Source organism: Diadema antillarum, unplaced genomic scaffold (assembly GCF_040938485.1).
Source record: "Diadema antillarum isolate AM-2024a unplaced genomic scaffold, OU_Dant_1.0 seq00000953_RagTag, whole genome shotgun sequence".
In the NCBI taxonomy this organism is placed as follows: Eukaryota; Metazoa; Echinodermata; class Echinoidea; order Diadematoida; family Diadematidae; genus Diadema; species Diadema antillarum.
In genome coordinates, this window is record NW_027271801.1 from 768,920 (window position 1) to 794,901 (window position 25,982).

The 25,982-nt window shown below is 38.6% G+C and overlaps 1 protein-coding gene across 1 annotated transcript; it reads left to right on the forward strand.

Moving 5' to 3' along the window:
• The first annotated feature begins 845 nt into the window (after positions 1 to 845).
• Positions 846 to 16,796, forward strand: LOC139741793 (uncharacterized). The gene is made up of 16 exons (XM_071652381.1): positions 846 to 994; positions 2,679 to 2,819; positions 4,115 to 4,261; positions 4,879 to 4,939; positions 5,482 to 5,647; positions 6,052 to 6,249; positions 7,592 to 7,595; positions 8,351 to 8,614; positions 8,896 to 9,092; positions 9,686 to 9,851; positions 10,406 to 10,557; positions 11,017 to 11,227; positions 11,681 to 12,174; positions 12,878 to 13,026; positions 13,385 to 13,589; positions 15,898 to 16,796. The coding sequence occupies exons 2-16, from the start codon at positions 2,693 to 2,695 to the stop codon at positions 16,147 to 16,149; spliced, it is 2,793 nt and encodes a 930-aa protein (XP_071508482.1). The 5' UTR covers positions 846 to 994; positions 2,679 to 2,692; the 3' UTR covers positions 16,150 to 16,796.
• The last annotated feature ends 9,186 nt before the right edge of the window (positions 16,797 to 25,982 follow it).

A 25,982-nucleotide genomic window follows, 5' to 3' on the forward strand; every position in this document is an offset into this window, starting at 1 on the left:
TGATGAAAATTCAATGTTTTTGTCATGGAAGTCTAAAATATGATGTTATTCTTGGTTGAATAACTTCAGAATAGTGTGATCCGAGTTAGATATACGAGGATTTGAGTATAACTGCATAACTGCGTTTGAATGAAAAATTGAAAAATTCAAAATTGTATGTACAAACCATAATGTTTATGAGAGAATTACATGCTCACTTTGAAATTTGCATATTCATATTTACCGTTCAAGAACTGTTTCCCGAAAAAAAAAAAATAGCGACACTTCAAAATGTCATAACTTCCTTATTTTTCATCAGATTTTAATCAAACTTACACCGTTGAACTCGTAATATTTTACTCTTTCTTATCAGACTAACTTATATTCGGATTGGATTTCCCCTTTAAGGACAAAAGAAAAGAAAGGGGATGTGTATTAACGATGATTCATGTCATTGACAGAAGGATATCAGGGACTCGCTAGATCTATACAAAGCGAAAGAATGAGGAGAAGATGTTGTATATTTCGAAGAGGTAGACACATTATAGAAGAGCACAAGACAGACGCAGTTGTGGAGGAATACCTGTATACCGAAAATATAGTACTTGTTAGTAAAGCATTCAGTAAAGAAATTTCCGTCACTCGACTCCAATCGTCGTAAGTACAGGTAGTTCTCTGAAAATGCAAGATACTGCTACTTGTCACATTGGAAATCCGCACACACACCAACACCATGTCCTTCGTCCGTAGGCTAGGCCGTCCACTCACATTTCATCGGGCCGTAGCGCGCATGCTCACACCAGCCATTCCAAAGTTGTTATTGGCAACTCGTACAAACAACCCCTGCGCGTACAGTAGCATTGGACAAGTGTTTCCCAAGAACAACACTGATAACGCAAGGGAAATCACGGAAATAGCTGCATTTATGTAGATTCCTACTATTAATATCTGATTCAGCCACAGGAATTCACCAATTGTGCTCAAAAAATTGTCTCACTACGATCCAGACTGAAAGGTAGGCACGGAATTGACGTTTTTACATGTCCCCATGATTTGGTTCCCGACGTGTATTTTGTCAGTCCCATTCATTAGGTTGTGTGTAGTGTGTGATGAAGTGGTCACGAGCGACCGAAACTCGGAGTCGGAGTCGGAATCGGAGTCGTAGTCGGAGCTCTCCTCTCGGAGCGCAGAGTGATATGACGATTGATTCTGCCAATGATAGAGCTAGCCCATCTCGTTTTCGATTGCTTTGTTCCTTTAGTCATTAGTATTATTATTTAAAATATTCGTCCTGCTTCATTATTGATTTCTGTCTAACGTTACTAGAAATAGATCTAAGCAAATTGTTAGTTAGACGGTTCTACACTAAGTTCTAGACTAGACTAGAGCTATAAATTTAGAACTAGCAACTAACTGTTAGATTTACAGTCTATCTAACATTAACAATAGAATGTTTCAAGGCCTAACGTTAGATCTATAGATGTATAATTCACTAGAAATCTAGATACACTTCTAGAAAATAGTGACAAGTGTGTTCCTTGCACACCATCTCATTCTCAAGACAGGTTATCATTGTTGGCATAAGTAGAAGCGACCTTTGTTCTAGAGATTGTCTATCATTAGGTATAGGACCCCAATGGACTCGCACTGTCACAGTATGTACACAAAATTACGCATAGAATTATATTCTAGTTTTGCTTCCAGCCAACTTCCAGAAGTTTTTGAGCATGATGTCACACTTCAGACAAAACTATGCATTTCAGTGATTGAAATTATCATTATTATTCTAATAAACAAGGTGCCTAGCAGAAATTTTATGCAATATAGCTAAATCTAAAGATTATCCTCTCAAACCTTATCTGCATATTTTGGTAGATTTATCAACCACACTTCATTCAAGATTTTCACTAATTACCACAAATGTATAGGTTTGTCTATTATCTTAATTGTGCTGTACCATTGGTTTGTAGATAATGTAAATAGTTGTAAATTGTATATTTTTTCTCACTTTGTGTCATTACAATTGTACCTTGATTTGATTTTGTCCAATACCCTATATTTGGGTGACATTGAAAAATAAAAAGCATATTGTCATTGCCATTGTCATTGTCAGTGATAGATGTCTACAAAACTACTTGTAGTTTTGAGCTCTAGCAGGGAAAAAAAATATGCAAACATGCTACAGCATAACTTCACAAGAGTGAGCAAAATGTGTGTGAACAACGTAAATGGATCTATTATTATGTTACAAACTTCTCAAAATTTCAGCTGCGCACACAGTTACACACACACAAAAAAAAAAAAAAAAAACAAGCAAACAATTTCTAGGCTACATGTAGTTCTGCAAGAAGTGAGATACTTCCCAAGTGCATGCAGGAAGTTTTTCAGAAAGTTTCGCTAGTAACTTTGAGAGCAGTTTGCAGTCACGCTGCCTAAACAATAAACTATGCAAAGCAAATTACTGGGTTGTGAAACTATGGGTAATTTTGCATTGCAGACAGCTTTACAGACTTGACATAAAGGCATATTTCAGTTCAGGATGCAGATGTTATCTTATTAATGTAACATCAAATGCAGAAATGTTTCTACATGACTTTTATTGTTTCTGATTAATTTTTTTTTTCCCTCTTAAATAGACATACCAGTATATCATTCTCTTTAATCTTCATCATTACTTTATCATGAATATTTCCATGCAGGACATCCAGTAAGAATGCCTGAGGTTGTTGGAATAGCAGAAGCAATTGAGGACCACATCAGGACCTTTGTCCTTTCTAAACGAGTCAGAGTTGCAGAGTTCTTCAAGGATTTTGACAGTCTTAGATCTGGATTTGTCACACGTAAGTGTTACAACGTATAAAAATCAGATATGAAATCATATTCTACTACCATTATAGTAGCAAATGTAGATGGTATGTAGGGCCAACAAGATGACTCTCTGATTACATTCCAGGCAAAGAGATGGGAAGGGATTGGGTAGAAGTTAAACTCTTTGATAGCCTCTCACATGTGTTTGTTAATGCAATGATAGGATGAATATTTTGCATGAAGTCTTTAAAATTGGAACAGCAATAAATTTGACAGGGCAATGACCTGATAAGATTTGGATGAGGGGATTAGTGGCCTACCTGAAATCTAAAAAATTGGCATTTGGTAACCCTTGATTAAGTGCAAGTCTAAAAGGATATTGGTCATGTAATTCTGAAGTGCAGAGCAAATGATTGATCGCATGTTTAGGTGATGAATGTTGATGTGTTATGTTCATACTAACATCAAGTATAGCATAAATGCAGAGATGTAGCAGTCCATACTCTGATGTTGATTCATATGATGCCACTAGTCGTTCACTAACTCTCTAGCCTGCTTTATAACACGTTCATAGCAGCTGGCAGTAAACAGCAGTCTAATTTGACAACCACCTCTGCTTAAAGGACAGGTTCACCTTCATAAACATAAGGATTGAGAAAATGCAGCAATATAAGTAGAACACATCATTGAAAGTTTGAGGAAAATTGGACAATCGATGCAAAAGTTATGCATTTTTAAAATTTTTGTGTTGGAACTGCTGGATCAGGAGACTACTGCAGCTGGTGAGTCATATGCGTACAACAGTATAAAGAAAATGTAAAGAAAATTCAACATATTTTCACTTTTTTCGCATAATAAAAGACCACTTGACTTGTCTCTTTATAAAGGCAGGGGGAATAATATTACCCATAACATATGTCGGTAACGAGTCAAGGGAATGTGTACTTTTTTTCAAAAGATGAAACTTTGTGAAATTCTCTTTATATTTTCCTTATATTGTTGTACGCATGTGACATCTGAGTTATTCATACACTGCAGTAGTCTTCTTATCCAGCGGTTACTGCACAAAAACTTCAAAAATTCATAACTTTTGAACGGATTGTCCGATTTTCCTCAAACTTTCAATGATGTGTTCTACTAATATTGCTACAATCGCTCAATCCTTATGTTTATGAAGGTGAACTTGTCCTTTAACTGTACAAACTGCCAAACAAATGGTTTGCATGCAAAGTGATATTTTTCTGTTATTTCTTAGAGTTTACTTACGAGGCGCTCTTGTAGTGTGTGAAAACATCACTCAAAACTGTGCATGGTCTGTTTCCATCAGGTCCCCAGTACAGGCGATGTCTTGACCAAGGGTTCAACCTTGACCTGTCACAGCAGGAAGAAAACTCCCTCTTCTCAAAGTATGGAACCAGGAAAGATGGCACAGACTTCGTCAACTACCAGCAGTTTGCTGATGTCATTGAAAGAAGTGAGCTTCAAAGTCAACAGATCATTTTGACAGACTCCTTGAAATTAGAATTTCAAGTGTGTTGCAAGGTTTCTTGAAGGGAAGAAATTTTCATTATTATCTTGTGTTTCCTTTGAAAGGAGCATTTTAAGGGATGATATACTTTTGGTTGAGACGGTACTTCAGGTTTCCAACTTTCTTGTTAGATATTGAGAAACTTGTTAAAATACAAAAGAGCATACAATTCTAAGAGCCATTCAAAGTTTTAATGAAAATTGGTTTTGAAATGTCTGTGATTTCCAAAACAATGCAGTCCCAATAAAATGTGGGATCACCTTTTATTAGGATTGCGATATAATTAGAAACCACTCATGAATCTTAAAAGGAGTATAAGATTCTATGAGGAATTCAAAGTTTATTTCATAAAAATCTGTTTTGAGTGGCTAATATATCCAAAATTAAAGTAAAACAAAGCGAGCTGAATCCCCATCTCAACCAAAACTGTACCATCCCTTTAAGCCCTGCCATCTTATTATTGGAATTGAGATACAGATTTATGTTGCCTCATGATAAAGTCAAATATTCATCACAATTGTTGTTCTTGTGTTGATATTAAAATCTCTTATTCTCTTTCTCAGCATTCAAGCCAGATTTTCTGCAACAGAGGCCTGAGAGTCAGATTAATGAAGCACCAGAAATGTGAGTTGTATTATCGAGTGTATGTTTGTGTGGGTTTTTATTTATTTATTTATTTTTTATAGCAGATCCCAACATGGAGTTACCTCAAATGTAATTCAAAGTTCACAGTGAATCAATCCTCACACTCGATATCTCAGGACAGAGATTTTTTTTTTTTCACTCTAGCAAATGCTTAAATAGCAGTGATTGCCTTACCTTTACACCCAAAATAAGATGACAACAGAGTAATTTACCTGTATCTACTTTATACTTTTTTATGGAAGAAGAAAATGTTATTTTGTTGATGAAGGTGTTCTCTGCAATGGAGTTATGATATCATGCCAGGATAGCATTTTCTTGTTGTAACTAGATGGACATGGGGCAATCATATAGAATTAATGTACATTGTAATGGGTGACCCCAAACAGGGAAATTTGCAGAGATGCTCTGCAGGTAATAAAACACTCATGGTAATGGATTTGGGTATAAATTGCTGTTGTTTCTAAGAAGACACTCATTTTTTTTTTTCTTCCAATTCATCTCATTGGCATTGCTCCCAATAGCCTTGGAACATCAAGGACAATCCGTCCCCTGAGCCCCGCCTCACAGAACCGCATCGATGCCCTCATCAGGCAGATTGCACCATACTACAAGTACCACGAGATTACCATTCGGAGTTGCTATGAAGACTTCGACAAGCACAACAAGGGCATCGTGACAGAACCACAGGTAGGCAGGGCCCATTCTTATTTGCACACTTGCTTGCTTTTTTCATTGCATGGGCAGAACTACATCAAGGCATGAAGAGAGTCCGAAGCATTGCAAGACCAGAAGAGAGATAAATGGCTAAGTGACAGGGCAGATAGCTGTGATGGTTATTGAAAGCTTCTGTATTGAATTGTATGATTTTATTCTTATTATTACAGTGTTGTAGTACATCTAACATCATTGAACATCATACTGTTTTATTTTTGCATGTTGATATGAAGCTATGTTTAAGTTGCATTCTCACAAATTGGTTAGTTGTGTAGGCATTGAATATTTTTCTACGTGCATCAAAGTAACAATCTTGGTTTTGATTCACCATGGTCTCAATACTAGCTTTCTGCTGCTTGTATTTTTCATTTCCCCAGTTTTTTCGCTCGTTCCCATACCCTCCTGGTGTTGCTGAGCAAGATGTACAACTCCTCGCCAAGCGTTATCGTGACCCACACAAGGAAGGCATCTGCAACTACCTAAACTTTCACAATGACGTAGAAAGAGCCAAGGGAGACTTGGAAGAGAAATTGTTTGAAGGGAAGCCCCCAGCTACCTACAATATTCCAAAAGAGGTGAGATCAATATTCATTTAATGTGTAGTCTGTGCTCATACTTTATATTTTTTTGTCATGTAAGACATCTAAATCAGGTGGAAATTTCTATAAAAAAAAAAAAACTCTGTGTTTACTTCCCTCAAACTATCATCAATGCTGCCTTCTGTGTGTGCTTGTGGCTGTAAAAAGACAAAGACAGTAAAGGGGCGATCACACATCGCCGGTTTAGATGGCGGTTCATGGCGGTTCGGCAATTCGCTGTGCTCCGCCAAAGACCGTGTTCACACCATACACAAACCCTGGTCATCCGTCACTCATCCGCCATAAACCCCGAGAACCGCGGGTAACCGCCAGAAAAATTGAACATGTTTAATTTTTCATGGCGGTCTTGGCGGTTTGAAGTGGACCGTGTTCAAAACGCCATTCACCGTGTAAAGAATGCATCCTCCGTGTTTCCACCGTATGATTCGTGATAACACCGTGTTAACACCACCATAACTTTTCATGCAAAAACAAATGTAGAACTTAAAGGAGAATAATGCCTCCGGCGACACTTCGTGGCGGAGCAATAAAAAAAAAAAATGGAAAAAAGGCAAAGATGAACCCATAATACATGATCGGGTAAATATTTTGAATGCTAAAGTTTCATTACTTTTTCTTTTTATTTTAACACATAGAGTAACAAAGAAAGTTTAATGTTCAAAAAGTTGGTAGGTATGTTGAATAGTACATCATTTACATTGAAAGGTGTGTTCATGATTTTCTTAAAGCTTACCAGCTTAAAAGATGGCCAGCTACGTGAACCTGTAAGTTATACACAGAAGACTTATGTAAATACATACTGTATGTTGGGTTCCGCTTTCGTGATTATATACTGTAAAAGTGGAAATTTTCGCGGTGTTGAAATTTTCGCACATTTCACACAAATAGAAACTAGTGCGAAAATGAAAGCACGCGAATATTTCTGCTTGCCATATGTTCCTGTAGTTCATGTCTTGATACCGCGGAATTAAAAACACGCGAAACTCTTCTTATCCGGCCGAGCGCGAAAAATTGGTCGCGCGAAAATATCCACTTTTACAGTATGCCTCCTTGTAAGACAGCATGTTGATACAGATATGTTGAAACTTAAGAGAGTAGAGGGAAAAGCGATGTTGAAAGTTGAAAAAAACCACACCAGTATTATATTATGTGAACCTGTAAATAAACAGGAAACTATGAGATATACTGTATTCTTCTTTGATATGTATGTCTTTTTATTGACGGTTTTGGAGATATGTCAAAACTTAAAGAGAAAAAAAGAGGAGTTGAAACAAGCAAGTACTTGAACATCACTTGATATAAACCTGCAAATGAACAGGAAAGTTTGTAAACTATGTTGGATTCTGCTTTGCCATGTATGTCTTTTTAATGACAGTTAATACAGATATTTTAAAAGTTAAAAGAGAGAGAAAAAAGCATATATTGAAACTTGAAGACAGTTGCTTATTACATTACTTTAATATGTCAATCTGTAAATACACAGGGGGTTACAACATTTCATAATTTCTTTTAAATTGTGATTACATAACAAAACAATACGCTCCATGTTGTAACCCATTGAAGACGAGTGAAAGGGCTCTGATTGCATCCAACTTTAGGGACTTGGTATGGACCCCTCCACCTTTCGGGGAGATCCATGTCACTACCGCTCCAATCCGCGTTAGAGACGTGTTCAAAACGTGTTGAGAACGTAGTCATATTGCGTTTAATTGTTTTCCGCCATCGTTGGGACACGGTTCACGGCGATTTGAGAACCGCCATGAACGGCCATCTAAACCGGCGATGTGTGATCATCCCTTAAGCCCACCAGGGTATTTGCTAAAATCATGGGGCCATTTACAAATATGGCATTTGCACCCCTGATTTGTTTCATGACCTTATAAGCTGCCCAGATTCATTTTATGTGTAATTTGTGCTGCCCAGATTCATTTCACGTGTATTCTGTGCTTCTTTATAGTTTTTGTCATATGAGACATCTAAATCACATGAAGTTTCTGCAGAAAACCAACCTCTGCAGTTATTTCCCTCAAACTATCATCAATGTCACATTCTGTATGTGTGCTTGTGACTATAGAAGAGGAGGACAGTGAGCTCAACAGGATCTTTGCTAAAATCCAAGTGGCCGTTCACAAATTTGGCATTCGCACCCCCGAGTTCTTCCGTGACCACGATAAGCTGCGCAGTTATGTCATCACAGAGAACCAGTTCAAGTGTGGCCTGCTGCTGTGCGTGAGCAACAAGGTGGAGCTGTCGCGAGATGAAGTGCAGAAGGTGGTTAACCACTACAAGATGCCAGACGGCCGAGTGCACTACAAGGAATTCTGCGACCTGATGGAAAATGGTAACGATCAAACCATCATTGAATATACAGATCTTGTGTTTGTGAGATTTCTTGCATCACTGGTGTATTCTTTGCCTACAGAACTAAAATGTTATTAGGCTTGATCAGTTGTGCTAAGGATATCATCAAATATGAAGATTGAAAATATATGACTCTTGAAAAGAGACTTCGAAATCATTTTAAACAGTTGTGACCTCACATCCAATGTGGGATAGTGAAAAACAGAGAATTGTAGGTATATGATAAGAAATAAAATTATGGATGTCTATTTTGCTTTGAAGCTTTCAATGATCCCCATCTGGAGAAAAAGCCGACCACTGATGTCTACCGCCCTCGTCGAGGTGAGCTGTCTCGGACCCTGAACAACTTGGGCAGCGGAGACGAGGAGACCCGTCTGGCGTTCATCCTGGACAAGATATCGGAGGACGTTAAGAAGCGCCGTCTTATGATGATCCAGTATTTTCAGGACTACGACAGGGTAAGGATGCCATCCTTGATAGCTCTCCATTTCTCACTTCAGAATCCATCTGCAAACTACAACAACAAACAAACAAACAAACACATGGCAATGACAAACCATCAAAGTGTGTAATTAAGTTCCAAGCAAGCTTATACATAGGGTCCATCCCTCGTTTGCCAGCTGTTTACTGTATACGTCATATATTTAGCAAGTCTAAATTTAGCGAGTGGTTAGATTCACGAATATGGAGTACAGTACTGAACTGAGAAATGTATGCATGCACATCACATTCATGTCTTGATCAGAGTTGATATTTTTGTGTGTTTAAAAAATTCTTGTTTAGCACCCGACTCGCGAAATTCACGAAAATAAAGATATCACAAAATATTCGGCATATACAGTATACTACATCAAACAGCTTGTACCGTAAGTTAAATGACATCAAAGAAGTACTAGTGCCAATGATCTTTCTCACAACAAACAAACTTACCTCCCCCACCCCCCATTACATCTTGCCCCTTCAATGCACAGTGAATAGTGGATTCTCCAAACTTAGAAAGAGATGTTTGATTCCACTACTAAGTCTCCCAATCAACATGTAAAATTTTCAGAGCAAGGCGTACACAAGAAATGTGACAAAAGATCAGTTTGGCCGCATCCTCCACTTCCTGTCACTCAACGTCTCCAAGAAGGACTTCGAGCTCCTGTGCCGCAAGTTTGAAGAGCCGTCCAGCAAGGATATCAACTACCCTGCTTTCGTCCAAGCAGTAGACCAAGGTACATAGTGACCACTCAAATATTCTAATGCCTCCTAGTGCAACTATTGTTAGTGGTGCAGCATATTAATTTTTCTGCTGTAATATAATCCCAGCAGTTGGACTTGTTGTCATAAAGTTGAACTTACATAGTGTATGGTTGATAGCGATGAAGAGTCCACTTTATATGCTTTCTAGTACAATGTACTGTGAATCATATAGCTCTGTAGACAGTAACGTGTAGAGCTTTTCATTGTCCTGGGGTATGTTGTCTTGTGTTTATTTTGTGTTGCTTATGAGACATGCAGTATGATCGAAATCTGTAACAAAAAATAGACTTCTTTAATTTTTCTGCTCAGTATTTCATGATTATGTGGGTGTGAAAGTTACCATTATGCAGAGATGAAAACCTGATGGCATTCAGAATTTTAGAGTTATGGAAAAGCAAATGATTTTGCCAGTCAAAATAAGGCAATGGTAGACAATTTACTCCATTTCTCTTGAGTTTGTGAGTCTGTCCAGGAAGATATTAACACTTTATTCCAAATTTCTCTTTCCATTATATCCATCTGTCAGAATACATTGGCTTTACCACTGATAACAGTAGTGACAAGCCCAAACGCCGACCACGCACGCCAACGGCTGACAAGCCAGTGGACTCTAGTCATGTGAATGTTGCTGAAGTTGTCTCACGGATCAGAAACCATGTTCTGAAAAGCAGGATAAGGGTGAGTTGATCGGGTAGAAGAATGCTGATTGAACCTTGATAAGCCTCTATTTTTGTCAGTGTGCTAAGATTTTTAGACGTGTGAGGTTGTCTGTTAATTTTGTTCTGATTGATGTAAGAACTGGGACAGATATCAAAGACGTAGAAGTTAGATTTATAGTAGGATATGTTAGCGTGACTTTGTATTTTGAGTCATTGTTTTTTTTTTTAAATCCAAGACTGATTTGAAAAGGGAACACTACGTTTCAGAGTTTTTAACTCCTTGATTTATTGTTGTTCCAGAACCATCTTTAACACTAGTGTTCACTGTTGTCTTTCTGTTTAGTTGATTTGAATTTCAACTACAACAGTAATGTCTATACTTGCCACATATATGTTGATTATGCCACTTGTAGATTGGATATAGCTTGAGTGATTAATGGATCATGAAAATGCCAAATATTCTCAAATTCTTTCCCAGGTATGCGAGTATTTCCAAGACTTTGACCCGCTGCGTGAACGGTCCATCCCCCGCAGCAAGTTCCGCATGGGACTGAGTGCAATGGGACTGAGTGCCCTCGGTGAGCTGAACATCGCCAATGCCGAGTTCAAAGCTCTCAGTGATTTCTATGCAGAACCCAAGAATGCAGATGCCATCCAGTGGCAGAAATTTGAGAAGGATATTGAAACTGGTGAGTGCACATTTTGTTACTTCTAGAGTTGGTGTTGCATCTCAGTAGCTTTCTGGCCAAGCACAACTGAAGTGAAATTCTGCTGTATGTTTAAGTCAGCTGTAATGGTGTAGAGTGAAAATCAAGAGTGGTAGAACTTTCATCACAATTGGACGTAAGAAAGTTTGGATTCTCACATGTTTCTGACTTGAAGAATTAAGGAAAGGGGTTTGCTCTATGTAGTTTATCTGTACAGGTTATTTCTTATCTCTATTTGCTGTGTTACTAACAGTTATCATGTCGCTTTCATTAGCTGAACTCTGAATCCATCATGAAATACTGAATACAAGCAAATATGCTTTGAAGGTCAATTAAATGAGATGCCTTTTTTTACATTCCTTAATGTAGTGATATGGAGCAATTCTGTGTCTCAATCACACTGATCTGTTTTCTTGTGTCTTTCTAATGAGGCAGTGTTCACCCAAGTCGTGCCTAACCTGGAGAAAACACCGACCAGTACTGTCATTCCTACCGAGGCCTTTCTCATGGACAAGCCGGGCACCTTGAACTGGCAGACGGCACCCGAGCCGTTGCAGGTCACGGTGACGGATGCCATGGAGCGCATGCAGGCCCGCGTGGAGCAGCGCCGCGTCCTGCTGAAGCCCACCTTCCAGGACTTCGACCGCCACAACATGGGCATCGTCACCCAGAGCCAGTTCCGGCAGTGCCTGACCTACTTGGGACTGACCGCATCTGAGGAGGAGATGCGGGCACTGGAGGCCAAGTACACCAACGAAATGGGCTTCAACTACATTCAGTTCCTGGAAGAGCTGCAGCCCCGCCCCCAGCAAGACCTGAAGTATTTGCAGCGGCTAGCGGAGTTGGAGTTGGTCAACAACAGGAAGGTCTCGCTGGAGAAGAACCCCCTGAGGGACGTGGAGAGCATCATGGACAAGATCAAGACCAAGGTATGACCAAGAGGCATAACGCCATGATGTTCAGTGGTTGTTTCGTGGATTGCAGCTTGTTTGTCAGGCGTGGTCTCTTCCCTGCGATAAAATAGATCCTTTGAAGTGTAAAAGTGTGATGTGAAACTTTCACTGAACTTTTTGACAGGCTACATGATGCACTAGATTGCAAAAGCAATGAAAGAGATAAACCCAGACCTGTGTTTTGCAGATTGGTTTAACAATTAAAAGTATCCTATGCCCTGCTGAATTTCAGATTAATGCTGTCATTCGTCCGGAATCACCTACTTCCGCAGTCTTTTGATTTAAGACTCTTCACTCACATTATAATTGTAATGAAAATAGTTGAAGTAATTTTACCATGAAGTACTTTTCCTATTTAGTTTTATTGCAGGTGAATGGCAAAAGTTACTATAGCCCCATACACAACCAAAACACTTATTTTGTGATAGATATATATTAGGAAGCGTACATTGTGCGCTGCAGTTCAACTAGTCAATGATGTGTTTGCTTTAATGTCAGTGGAAAGCATACTCTAGAAATAATAAACCCCTGCAGCTGCTAAAACAAAGAATATGAATATCCCCAAACAGGAGGAATGATGTGATGCAGAATCATGACAGCTACCACTAGCTCTTTGAATATGTGTGAAACTTTTAAAATCAGCATGATCATCTAATTCATCAATCCCTTCGCTTCACAGGTGATGAGGGAAAGGATCCGAGTTCTCGAATTCATGCGCAACTACGACAAGTTGCGAACTGGCCGCATGCTGAAGGAGAACTTCCGCAGATCTCTGGACAATGCAGGACTTGGTCTCCAGCCGTCTGAGGTGGAAATCCTGATTGAAGTGTGAGTAGCCTGACTTTGCTTCTGCACCTTCCCACCTCACCATTTCACATGAGGAAGTCAAATGAGGATGTTGTTTTGTAGAAACACATCTGACACCAAAGACATTATGATCCTGTTCCATTCATTATATTGAATACACAAAAGTACTTTGTCATCCCTTTGACAGTGATACAAGTTTAGATTATCAGAGGCATAACTTGGATTCAGGATGATTTATCACACTTAAAAGTTAAGCTAAGCGTTATGTGACATTGAAGGTGAGGGTAATTGGGGCGAAAATGAAACATAATGCTATTGCAGGATGTGTGATTGATATTATATATATTGCAACTCCATTTAAATTACTTGGGCTCTACAGCTTCGAGTGGCCAGAGGATACAAACTTTGTGCAGTACCTGCCCTTTAACAATGAAGTCGAAAGCATCTTCACCCTGAAGAACCTTGAGAAGGCTCCGCTAGTCACGCCCCAGCAGTTCAAGCCAGCCGTCCAGGTGGAGAAGAATGTGCTGAACCCTGGTGAAGAGGAGATCCTGGCCAGTGTGGTGGAGAGGTTGGCTCAGAAGGTGAGAGAGAGATAGTGGGGATTGAGTGGTAGGGTTACGTGACGAATTTATATCTCGGCTTGTGTGTGTAATACTGTATGTGTATCCAGTGATACGGGATCATTTACTTGCCTACAGCTGGTATGGTTGTACTTAGGGAAAGCCAAGTCAATTTACTGCCCGCAATAATGACGTTGGTCAAATATTATCAGGTCAGTGAAATGGGTTTTGCCGGTAAGGTAGAGGAGGCTTGTTCTAAAGGGGAGAGAAGAAAAAAGGGGGGTTGGGCAGATAAAGGTGGTAGTTGGAAAGGGAAGAACAACTGGGATGGTCAGTAGAAGGAAATGTACCCAGTAAGCTGCTCGATAGGCAAGGGTACAGAAAGAGATGGGAAAAGTATGTCTTTTAGACAATTAAGACTAGCTCAGAGCTTGGGGAGTGGGGGAGAATATAATGTAGTACGAAAGCAGACTCCAGCTTAGACAAGAAGATAAAAGAAATGGGGGTAGCTAGCAGTGTAGCACAAACTAGCTGAGATAGAATGGTTACAGGGATATAGCAAATGGTGGGTTCCTCCAGCAGTATCTGGGAAAGGCAGCAGTTAGTGAAAAAGAGGCTCATCAGATAAGACAAAGATATTCATATGACCATCTAAGAGGGACAAAATTTTTGACATCAGAACTCTTGATTTTTGGTGTCTGTCAATGCATCAGTTATAACATGAATATCAAAGTGTAAATGCCTTGGAAGGTTTAGGGAGCCACTGTTAAAGTAATGCATGCACACATGCAACATTTGTTTGATTTGGAAGTTTTTTTTCTGTGCTTTAGAGTTTGTGTGTCCCTTTTGCAACCCTGAAAATTAGATTCCTACCATAAGTTGGTATATTGTAAAGGTAGGTAAATCAGACCTCATCTCCTTAGCATAATAAAACCTGAAACTTAATGATGGAGTTGGAAATACTATAGTTTTGAAATGATTTCGTACGTATGCGCAGTAGAGTATATTATCATAGTAGCTGCGCAATATAAATGTCCTTTATTATTATTATTACTCAAAAACACAAAAAAATCAACTGTTAGTCTCTGTGCAAATGGGAAACATTCTAGAGTGACATGGCATTAGTTTTTCATTTATTTTTTAAATCATCTGAGGTGTGTTACCATGAGATTTTATGCACGCTGTTGAGAGACAATTCTTGTTCAACCAGGCAAAATGTCATGACGTTTGCAAAAGGGATATACAGCCTTTAATGTGTCAAATCTCATTGGGATGAGTTATCTGTAGTTATCGGAAACTGTTTCGTGCACATTGAGACAATTAAGAGCACTCCTTGCATTCTGATTCAGGTAACTATTCAAAGAATCACTTTGCATTTACGAGCACATCGCCCATCACTTTCGCTACCCTTCTGCTTGAGACAATCTGGGAGAGATGTGATGATAATAGGTTTCAATGGGCTCTGACTTTCACTTTTACGGTGACAACGGGAGTACATCATCTCTCAGTGAGAAGGATAAGTCACTGATATAGTACTGCCGCTTTTATCTAAGCGTTGAACAGGAATGACAAGAGACTTAGACCAGGACGTGAAGATGTGACCGGAAAGATAGAAACTCATGCAAGAATATGGCGCCCCATTAACGAGTTGTGCACACATGAACCTCTTTGTAAATGAAATTTCTTGGAATGTCCAGAGGTAGCAAATTGACACTGGCTATTGTGGTATGATTATTTGAATATGTTATCAATAACCCTGGCTGCAAATATCAAGATACCTCCATCCTGTCTGTTACAGAACTCTTTCTCATTAATTGCTCCTTTTTTTTGGGGGGGGGGGGGGGGGGGGGGTGGGGGGAAGGGAGGGGGCAAACTTTGGCAAAGCTTTTGTAAAGAGTACATAGTATGATGACTTGTTTGATATGAGAGTGGGGTAGCCTGCTGTGGCAGAATTTCTTAGCATGACAAGTAAGTGGACTTGTCAATGTGCTGAAGGTCTAAATTGTAGCAAGGCAATTGTATTTGAATTGTGGTAAATATTATGTTTTGAAATGGGAATGAATGAATGAATGAATGAATGAATGAATGAATGAATGAATGAATGAATGAATGAATGAATGAATGAATGAATGAATGAATGAATGAATGATGGATGGATGGATGGATGGATGGATGGATGGATGGATGGATGGATGGATGATGAATGAATGAATGAATGAATGAATGAATGAATGAATGAATGAATGAATGAATGAATGAATGAATGAATGAATGAAAGAAACAGTAAAGAAATTATATAAAGGGAATTTTTCTTTCATTATCTGTACAGGTACGGAAAGGTCGCATCCAGCTGTATCCGCTCTTTGAGGACTATGACCGCGTCCACAATGGCACTGTCTCCCGCTCCCAGTTCCGCCGCGTGCTCAGTGAGCTGGAACTTGGCTCCCTCGTCAACGAGGTGGACCTGGACGTCCTGTGGAAGAAGTTTGAGATCACGATCGGCGGGAAAAATGATGTGGACTACTGCGCCTTCTGCGACCTGATCTACAAGAATGCAAAGATTGAGCTCTTTAATCCATGAACAGGCTTGATATGGACAAACACTGGTTTGACATCAAATGATGTGGCTTAATCCATTTTTCATGTGATTAACTTTCAAGTAGACTTCAAAGTGTCTCCCTGTCTATGAATAATTTGCCCGTAGGAATTTCACATGCTTCAGCAAGACTGCAAAGAAGAAGGAGGATAATATGATGGCTGTTTTAACCTACAAGAAGGCACCACCTCAAGAACCTACCTTGTTTGCTTTCTCACAATGTGTGATCCACTTCCCTATCAAGTCGACTGGAAGTGGGTTAGGGTTTCTCTCTTGATGTGTTTTATTGAGACCTTTTCCAGAACCAAGAGAAGGGTAAACCAAACCACTGTGTATATGGGTCCACCACGGCTGGGTTGATTCAGAATACCCATTTATTAACTCAAATTCAACTAGATCTTGATTTGGCATTTGCCCCGAAGAAGTATGATAAAGCACAAACTGTAGTGATTACAATTGCAAAGTTTGTTAGGGGTTTTTATTGGACTCTTACTGTCGTTGGCAGTCAGTTTCTGTGAAGAGATTCAAACTTGAGAAAATTGCACCTGAAAACCATGTCTCCCATGTTTAGAGTGTTTCCAATAAAGCATAAGATGTATATTGATGAACCAAACAGGATGCGACATGGGAATTATGATCAGAGACATCCGAAATATTAAATTGACTGTGGTATTTGTGTATACTTTACTTTGAAATTCTATTTGATTGAAAGTTGTATGCTTATTTACATAAGTAAGCAATAAACCCTGTATGTATATTTATCTTTGTCAAAGAGAGGAAAGTGGCGTCATATTACGGCAGAATCCAAACAGGAGAGATGTTGAATCTAGCAACTAACTGTTGAAGTGTTTATGTGATTGTGCTCAGAACACTTCACATGTAAATAGATGTTCATAGACATATGTACAGTATGATTCCATTCATGAATCCGTATAGTAGTGTTGATTTGATGATGGAACAAAAATGGCCGTGAGAGAAGACTATTTGTGCATACATAATGATTTACTACTATTGCAGATATTTCTGTGTAGCTGTGGTGGATAAGCATACTTTCTTTCCAAAAAAAAAAAAAAATGGTGACGGTACCAGACACAGGGTTAGTAAGATATAGAGAAAGAAGAAACTATAGACGGTGGGAATTAATGTCCACATTTCAAAAGATTTGAAACTACCATTACTACATGTATGCAGATAACAACTTTGTGTAATGCTAGTCAGCATCTGCCTTATAAAAAATGACTGGTATTAATGTACGCTTTTCCGTCCACTGAACTTTTATCACATATGTGGTCGCACAATGTGGTGCGCTTTGTAATTCATTTCAAGGAAATGATGCTTGTGTGTTCCTCTAGCGACCAATCTCTGTGCCTGCAGGCTATTGTACTGTGTCCTGTTTTACGATTCCATCCAATCTCTCATAAATTTTCTATGCAAGTTATTCACAGAGTGCCACCATTATGGTTACCATAACGAAGAAGTAATAAAGCGATAAATGTTTGTATCCATAGCGGCAACATGTAAATAATATAAAAGTGATTTCTCTACGCTATGTCCATAATATGCCCATCCTCAAATCTTCAATTTGAATTCAATAAAAAAACATATCATTCAAGAATATTCCCAGTTTGCTTACCGTCATGAAGTTTCTAAATCTGTGAGTTGTCTGAAAGAGTGATGTGGCATGCTCAAATTCATTTCATGACGTAATTACTGTAAGTTATTTAAATTACAGTTTCTTTTGCAACGGGCAGGAAATGACTACAATCAGCTCTGAGAATGTCAACTTGCTTGTCATGGTAAGTAATACTAAAATTGCAAACATTCTCTGTGAAACTGGGAGCAGAAAAGTAGACTCTGAGCAAGGCCATTTCTGGGTGATAAGCTGATCCTCGTGCCCTGTGAGTGGAAATGACAGGAAACGCATGTGGACAAATGACCATGGAAGAAGAGGGAAATGGAATATGACTTCTGAAAGATGCACGGACATTGCTTTAGCAATAATATGGTCACATGCTCTGTTGCTTTGGTGTTATTCCATCCAATGCCCGAAGATTATTCTTTTCTATGTGAGAATTTGACAATTCTTTGTTTTTTTTTTAATTAGTAGAAATGATAACTTGGTCCGTGGAGCAACGTTTGTTCTTTTTCTGTCTCCTCCTCCTCCTCCTCTTTCCTACCCCTCTCTTCTTCCTGTTTAGATATGTATGACATTAATTAGGGGTCAGGAAAGTCGGTTTTAACGACAATGTATGCCAACGGAAATGATGGAAATGTTAGATGCTGCGTAGGTGTAATCTGCTAAATTTAGTGCACTGAAGGTTCCCCCCCCCCCCTCACTTTTTTCATATCTCCTTCATTTTCATTTTCTCTTGTTTGTTTGTGTGTTAATTTGTTTGTGGGGGGGGGGGGGGTTAAAGGAATGGTATAGTATTGGTGGAGATGAGTATTGGGCTTTAAACTTTTTGCGAGATACCAAAAAACCACTTCTTCCTGTTTAGATACATGTATGTAAGACATTATTAGGGGTCAGAAAAGTCGATTAAAGAGTACAGAGCATACCATTCTAAGAGGAATTCAAAATTTACTTGATGAAAATCGGTTTTGGACTGATTGAGACATCCAAAAACAAAGTAAAACAAAGCAAAGGTATTAAAAGGTGGGTCCCACCTTTTATTAGGATTGCTCTGTTTTGGATATCTCAGCCATTTCAAAACCGATTTTCATCAAATAAATGTTGAATTCGTCTTGGAATTACATCCTCTTTCACATTCCTTAAGAGGTTTCTCGTTATCTCACCAAATAATGCTAGAAACCAGAAGTTAGGTCTCAACTAAGACTATACAATCCCTTTAATGAGATTAAGACTCTTATTCCCATCCTCCAACTGTCACTGAAGAGATCTCACGGCCAAAGTGCTTTGAACTTTCACTGCGCTAGGTGAATTATGAAAGACTGTTCTGTAGACTTTACAGACACTTTTAGACGCAAGTTTTGATTTATATGACACATCGCTCCACGATGTGACACATTATACAAGAACTGTATATCATCGATACCTCAGCCAATCGGTAATAATCCACATTGATGTGTACTCGTGTCTTTGCTTGCGGAAATGAATTACAAATATTTTGTTTGGCTGGTATGAGAGCAAGGGGAAATCTTTTCACAGAAAGGTAAACATTTTTTTTTCAGTGTTAAAAATGTCGAAAATCATGCAGCTTTTCTGTCATTTCGTGACATCGTTCTGGATGATTTACGTCAAAGTTTTACATAGCAGCATTGAAAGTGGATTTAATCCGCCAATAACTACTGTGAGATTGACGGATACATTCAAGTTAGCATACATCATTTTCTTAGGCTTCTTCCAATCTGCTTTTGTTTTGTCTTCGACAAGTACAAACTTTTGTATATCATGTTCAGCTTTCTAGACCAAAAGGCAATTATACGAAATTGAAATTACTACACACACACACACACACACACACACACACACACACACACACGCTCACACAAAATCACATATGGAAATCAACACCTATACAACATCTCAATAATCTGCACAAGGATAAAGGCATAGATGATTTAGATAATATTATTTTACATTCAGTCCCCATATTCGAAGGGGGGGGGAGGGGGAGGGAATACTGACTACAAAAAGACCAAATCAAATTCTGAACTTTCGTCTGTCTCACGAATAAACCACTTCCATGAGAGTATACGCTGAGCGATTATTATTTTGTTTTGACAACTTACATCCCCCTCCCTTTGCTTTACCTTCCACATGCTCATCATGAATCTCTTACTTTTTCCAGCTGAGCAATCTGACAACCTGACTTGTAAAGATATGAAGATATAAATTTATAACAATAAATGATTCTTTTTTAATCCGTCTGTGGACACTCCACTCTCATAGAAATTGATCCATATGGTCATATCCAACTTTTGACTTGGCGTTAGTTCTGATTGGTCATGCACTTTCCAAGCTTGAGCTACCTTTTTCTCCAACAAGAATTATATGAATATGTATTTTTAAACAATCTGAAGCAAAGGAGACCACTAGGTAACGATTCGATCAAACTTACCACAAATGCCACTTGAAACATGCAATATTTCGGGCTTATGTCAGCCCGTAAAAGAAAATGTTAATGGAAATAGGATGTGAAATATCATCCATCAATCAGCTTCAAAGTGTCTCCTTACTACAGTTGAGGGTTCATTCATTCATTGTTTTTTTTTTTCCATCTGAGAAGATGATCGGATAGCCCATATTCAGCTATGCTAAGCTGGTCTTCCATGGGGTCCAGGTGGATGTGAGGCGGGACCACTTCACCGGGTTAAACATCTTTGCGATGAATGAATTAAGCGGGATCTAAATTGCGTGCATGAGTTGTGACACTCTCACACACGGGACCTCCATTTTATGTCTTATCCGAGGAACAGTGTTTTGCCTCTTGCTAGAGGGGATGGTATGATTACACACAACATTGCTCAGTCCAGACTCGGGTTCGAACCCGGATCGCCTTGGTCGGAGGCAGACACGCTACCGACTGAGCCAACTCACCGCTCTTCAGATTGCCAGTTTTATATCTGAATCGGCGTATGCGTTGCGAATATAAATTTACCGTCGTCCCTCTTGACATAATCTAAGCACCCCTAACCCAACGCATTCCCCCAGGAAAATTGTTACAATGAAACGATATATGCAATGAAATTCAATATTCAAAATTATACAGTAAGCTCCGCATGAGTGCAAGTCCTCGAACTGGAGAAGCGGTGCTCGACTCTATTATAGAGAGAATAAAATTATTTCGACTCACATGATTTCATTTTTTTTTCTCGACGTGTTCACGCTGTAATCCATGTGTGATGCGTGTATCAAATAGGCACGTTTCAGATGCATGTTGGCTTTAACTAAACATGAATTTTGTCCATTGTCCCTGGATTTATACAATATTGATTGAACACTAGGCTTACATGGAATTATTTATTTATTTTTTCATTTATTTATCTATTTATTTATTCATCTATTTATCTATCTATCTGTCTATCTATCTATCTATTTATCTATTCATTAATTTATCTATTTATTTATTTATTTATTCATTGTTTGTTTGTTTGTTTGTTTGTTTTTATTCATTTTTCTTCTTTGAGTCAGGTGATTTTCGACTCATGCAAGTTCCAATTATGCAGAGTTTACTGTCTGCACAAATGTGTGGATCCTTCCGGAAAAACAATACTGTCGCCTGCATGAGAAGGTAGTTTCCCATTTCTGCGCGTGTTTGCAAATCACCTGAAATCCTCAAAATTTTGAAGAAATGCAACTCATACCCTGTCAAGTGAGAGTGATGGAGAATTTTTTTCGGGGGAATTCATACCACCCATTACTTTGTTTAAGAACATGGTGAAATTTCGGAAAGTTGCCGGGACTTCTTTTTGATTATCTACCCTTTGGCATCAACGCCCGGAAGCTGTTTCCCTCTATCGATAACCTACACCTAACCTATAATCCGAACAAACACTGTCACGAGAGTTGGGCATGTGCCTCATTGCGTTGCCTCTGCTGTAAGAGGGGAATCCCCCCCAAAATGTGGGCGTGTCCGTCCCGATGCCCTGCTAAAACGCAAACCACTTGATATATTAGCGTCTCAGGGCAGCGAGGGGAAAATATGAACCTGGTGAAGACAGATGAAAAGTGCTGTTCTTCCAAAATGCGTAAAAACTGTTCTTCCAAAATTCACACTTTGCGTATTGTTCGACCACTTCAGTTTTTCATGTCAATGTGTAATTACTATAAGGTTCCACAATTATTTTATAGTATTTTCATCCTGCAGTGTTTTGTTTACTTTATTCTCTGTTACCAAAGAAGGTGAAATGTATAATGTTTTGGTCGAAAAATGAAATAAACTTTGAATTGAATTGAAATGAGTTGAAAAAAAAATGTTGTCTGATAAAGTACTTGTAGTTTGAACAAGATAATGGGGGGTACCATGATACAGCTGCAGTGTGTTAGGAGAAGGACAGTGTGACAGTGTTCTTCTTCATCTTTCGTTTTATCATACCATTTTCTTGACGATTAACCTCTTCAAATCTGCTCATTTTGACAAGTATTTCGTCTACAACGCTTTCCACGGCTTTGATGAATCTTGAGAGAAAGTCACTGTCCATTTCTCTGCATCGCATGTCGTAAAAACCTCGTGCCTTTGCCAAGCAACTATTTTGGGTAATCACTGTAATAAATTTCTTTAGATGGCAATGCACGAGCTACCACACTCCTTGGAGTGTGTTTTTTCATAAAAAGCGTGACCGACATTCAGGAAGGCGACGTGTCCTTTGTTCCGTGGAAAATTTCACAGGAATTGCGTTTTTGCGAGTTGTTTTGTTTTGTTTCTTTGATATTTGGGGGATTTGAGACTGCACACATACTCTAAAACGTAGCGGCAACGGATTTCCGATGAACAGCGCGTCAAGCAAGGGAGTGTGTTATATTTTTGTTTTTGTTTTCGCATCTTTTGGGGATATTTATAGCTCGTCGGGCAATAACAATGGGATATCACGCCAGAAACGGAAATTTTACTTAGCACGAGGCAGGTACCTCCTGGACCTGAAATGTATAGCCTTTTCCTCCTTTCGTCAGATTTTATAATTATGCGGAACTTTTAAAAGACAAAGTACGTTTCGTTCACTTCCACGAACCTATAAATATGTCTTCAATTGTTTTTCTTTGTAATTTATAGTTCTGTGTTCCCAGGGCTGTACGCAGGAATTACCGGGTTGGGGCCGGGGGGGGGGGGGGGGGGTATGATCGAGTAACACACACATGCACACACACGCAAATAATTCATTTAAAATCAAATTTCATTTTTGGTGGCTCGAAAAGGTACAGGAAAACAGTAAAAAAAGTGTAAAAAAATAAAAATCATGGCGATGATTTTAAAATTTGCAGCTACAGTACAAAGTTCTTCATTATAATGTAAATTTATTGTGACTAGGAAGTAAAAAAGAAAGACATCAGAAAATGAAATAATTGGATAAAACTTTAAAACAATAATTATAAACCATGACAATTGTGTTGAACCTGGGAGGTAGAAAGGGTTTTAAATATCTTTTGCTGTGTCTATAAGTGCACGTCAGTCTGACATTGGCTACACTGCATAGAGGCGTAAACATAATTTTTTTTTTCCAGCGACAACACAATATTCATTAAATGATTTAACATAAGGTGATTGGGTATAATCCTTAGTTTTTATCTTTAGATAGATGTAATATGGTCGTAAGAGAAAGACAGAAATTGGGAGAGAAGGACCGAGAAAGAATTATAACATGTTAGCATCGCTGAGTGAACAGAGAGAAACGAACAAACATATAAAGATACAATAAGATAAATTTTAGTAGACACAACAAAATACATCAACAGGAAACAAAGAAACTGTTTAGTCATGTTAGTAGGGAATTCCGGACCAATTAAAAGGGAGTATGAAAAGAACGAGTTAAAGTTTACAAGCAAACAGTGTAAATTTGATCAAAATAGCATTAGCAATAGAGAAGTTATAATATGAAATTGTGAAGTTTCAATAATTTTCATTAAAAAAGGTTCTTGAATAGTCAATATGAATATGCAAATAAGTGAATTGATGCTGTCATCGCCTTACACCATAGGCCTAATACAGTCTGTACACAAAATGTATATGCCCCATAACAGTCTATAAATCCATAATGTAATTGACTGATCATTATTTTGATCTCATTCAGTCAAGAGCGGCATCACGTCACTTTATAGCAGAAATTGAATTTTCGTCATTTTTAAATATACAATCAATGAAAATTGTTTGGTGATGACATCTTAAGCTCACGCATTTGCATATTCTTGCGTATTCTAAAACTATTTTGCAAAAATTAGCGAAATTTCAAAAATTCGCAACTATTTAAATCTTTAATCCGATTTGGATCTGTAAATTGGCACTGTTGTGTTTACCAACTTTTACTTTTTCTTTTCAAACTAACTTTTGACCGGTCCGTAATTTTCCTTTTAACTGCCATACCTATCACGCTCCCCCGGTATTTACACAACAAGTGACCAACTATCGAGTAGGTACTTTCCTGGATACTTCTTGAACAAAATATACTGATATGGGGTGGGGATGAATAACTGGTAATATGGGAGAGAAGGGAGTTGCTAGAAAACCATCATACAGAAAATAATGTTTAGAGGGAAAACATGGAATCAGAATCAAGGATGGGGTATTGGTGCTCTCATAGTTTTTAGGGCGTTGATTTGGCTCAGTCTGTAGTGTGTTTAATTGCCTCCACATCCAAGGGACCCGGATTTGATTCCCGAGTCTAACTGAGCAATGTTGTGTGTAATCATACCATCCCCTCTAGTAAGAGACAAAATACTTTGTCCCTCATGCACGTAAAAGATTCTGCTTCACTTAAGATCACGAAGAGCGGGATGCATACAACCCGGTGAAGTTATCCCGCCTACAGTAAACGCCCAACTGTAACCCCATGGAAGACCAGCTAGTACAGCTGAATAATGAGCTATCCAGCCATCTTCGCAGGTGGAAAATGAAACAAAACAAAACAAAACAAAACAAAACAAAACAAAACAAAACCCAAACTATAACATACGATTAAATAGCATTCAATGATCAGGTCCCAAGGAACAGGTTGACTTACATCAACCATACAGAATTGTAGCAGCTTCAGTAAGATAACACATGGAAAATGAATGTTATGGTATCTTAAAGATTCATATTGTTTTCACAAAACGGTATCAACTGTCGAGAGCATATTCGTGCCATGAACATGATGAATGCTATGTGTGAATCTGATTAGGTGCATAATGTCAACACCCACATTGTTTCCCTTAGAAACCTCCCACCATTTACCAGCGCAGTGTAAGAAAAATAGTCTGATTTGAATGCGGGTCGGTGGGTGACTTGACGAAATGGCACAAGCATCTCATCTCACGAGTCTCTAATACGCCCATGTGGTTGTGAGTTATGACATATTAATCATATTATTATCACAAACATGTGACGTTGTTTCAAAAATCTGTATCATTCTTCTTTTACATTCAATTTCGCCCAAACTTCCACCGCACAGTTTGTGTAAAAACCAGTGGTCTTGGTTTTGAACTCGCTTTAAGGCGACGTGTGATACGATGGCATGCTATTACCTGAATTAATCATGATAACGCCCACTAAGTCAAAAACTTGTAGAGGGCAATTCAACAGATCCAATCCTGAGCCTGGATAGTTCAGTGTGACGTATCCACATGATGGTCCATTTATGCAATCTGGATTAAATCTATTATGATTCTGTCTCCAGTGGTCATTGCATTACAGTCACAGAGATGATGACTAAAGGGGAAAACTCATAGAATCAAGGGGGTCTCGTCTTGAAATGCCATAATTATGCTATGGCTATGATAAATCAGTTCAAAGACACAGCCGAGGTACTTTTACTTACAACCTCCCCGAAAAAAAAATCGTTCCAAGCTCCTATGTTATCAGAACATTCTGAATACAAGTGTATTACTGACCACAAACGTTGTGTAAGTAGTAACTTATCAGTATTCTGGTGACCTAACATTGCATTAAAAAACCCAAATAATTCGACTGTGCTAAAGTATCGTTTTGTCTTCTGGTATTGTTTGTAAGACCTGCCACTGGGCGAACATGACCAAAATGTTCCCCTATCATACTATCATACTATCATTTTATCTTCTTGCAGACTGCGTTTGATCCGCCCATACACATGATTCAACGCACATAAGGAAGTATTCCACATCATGCGTGCTCATAAGGCTTGTTCCC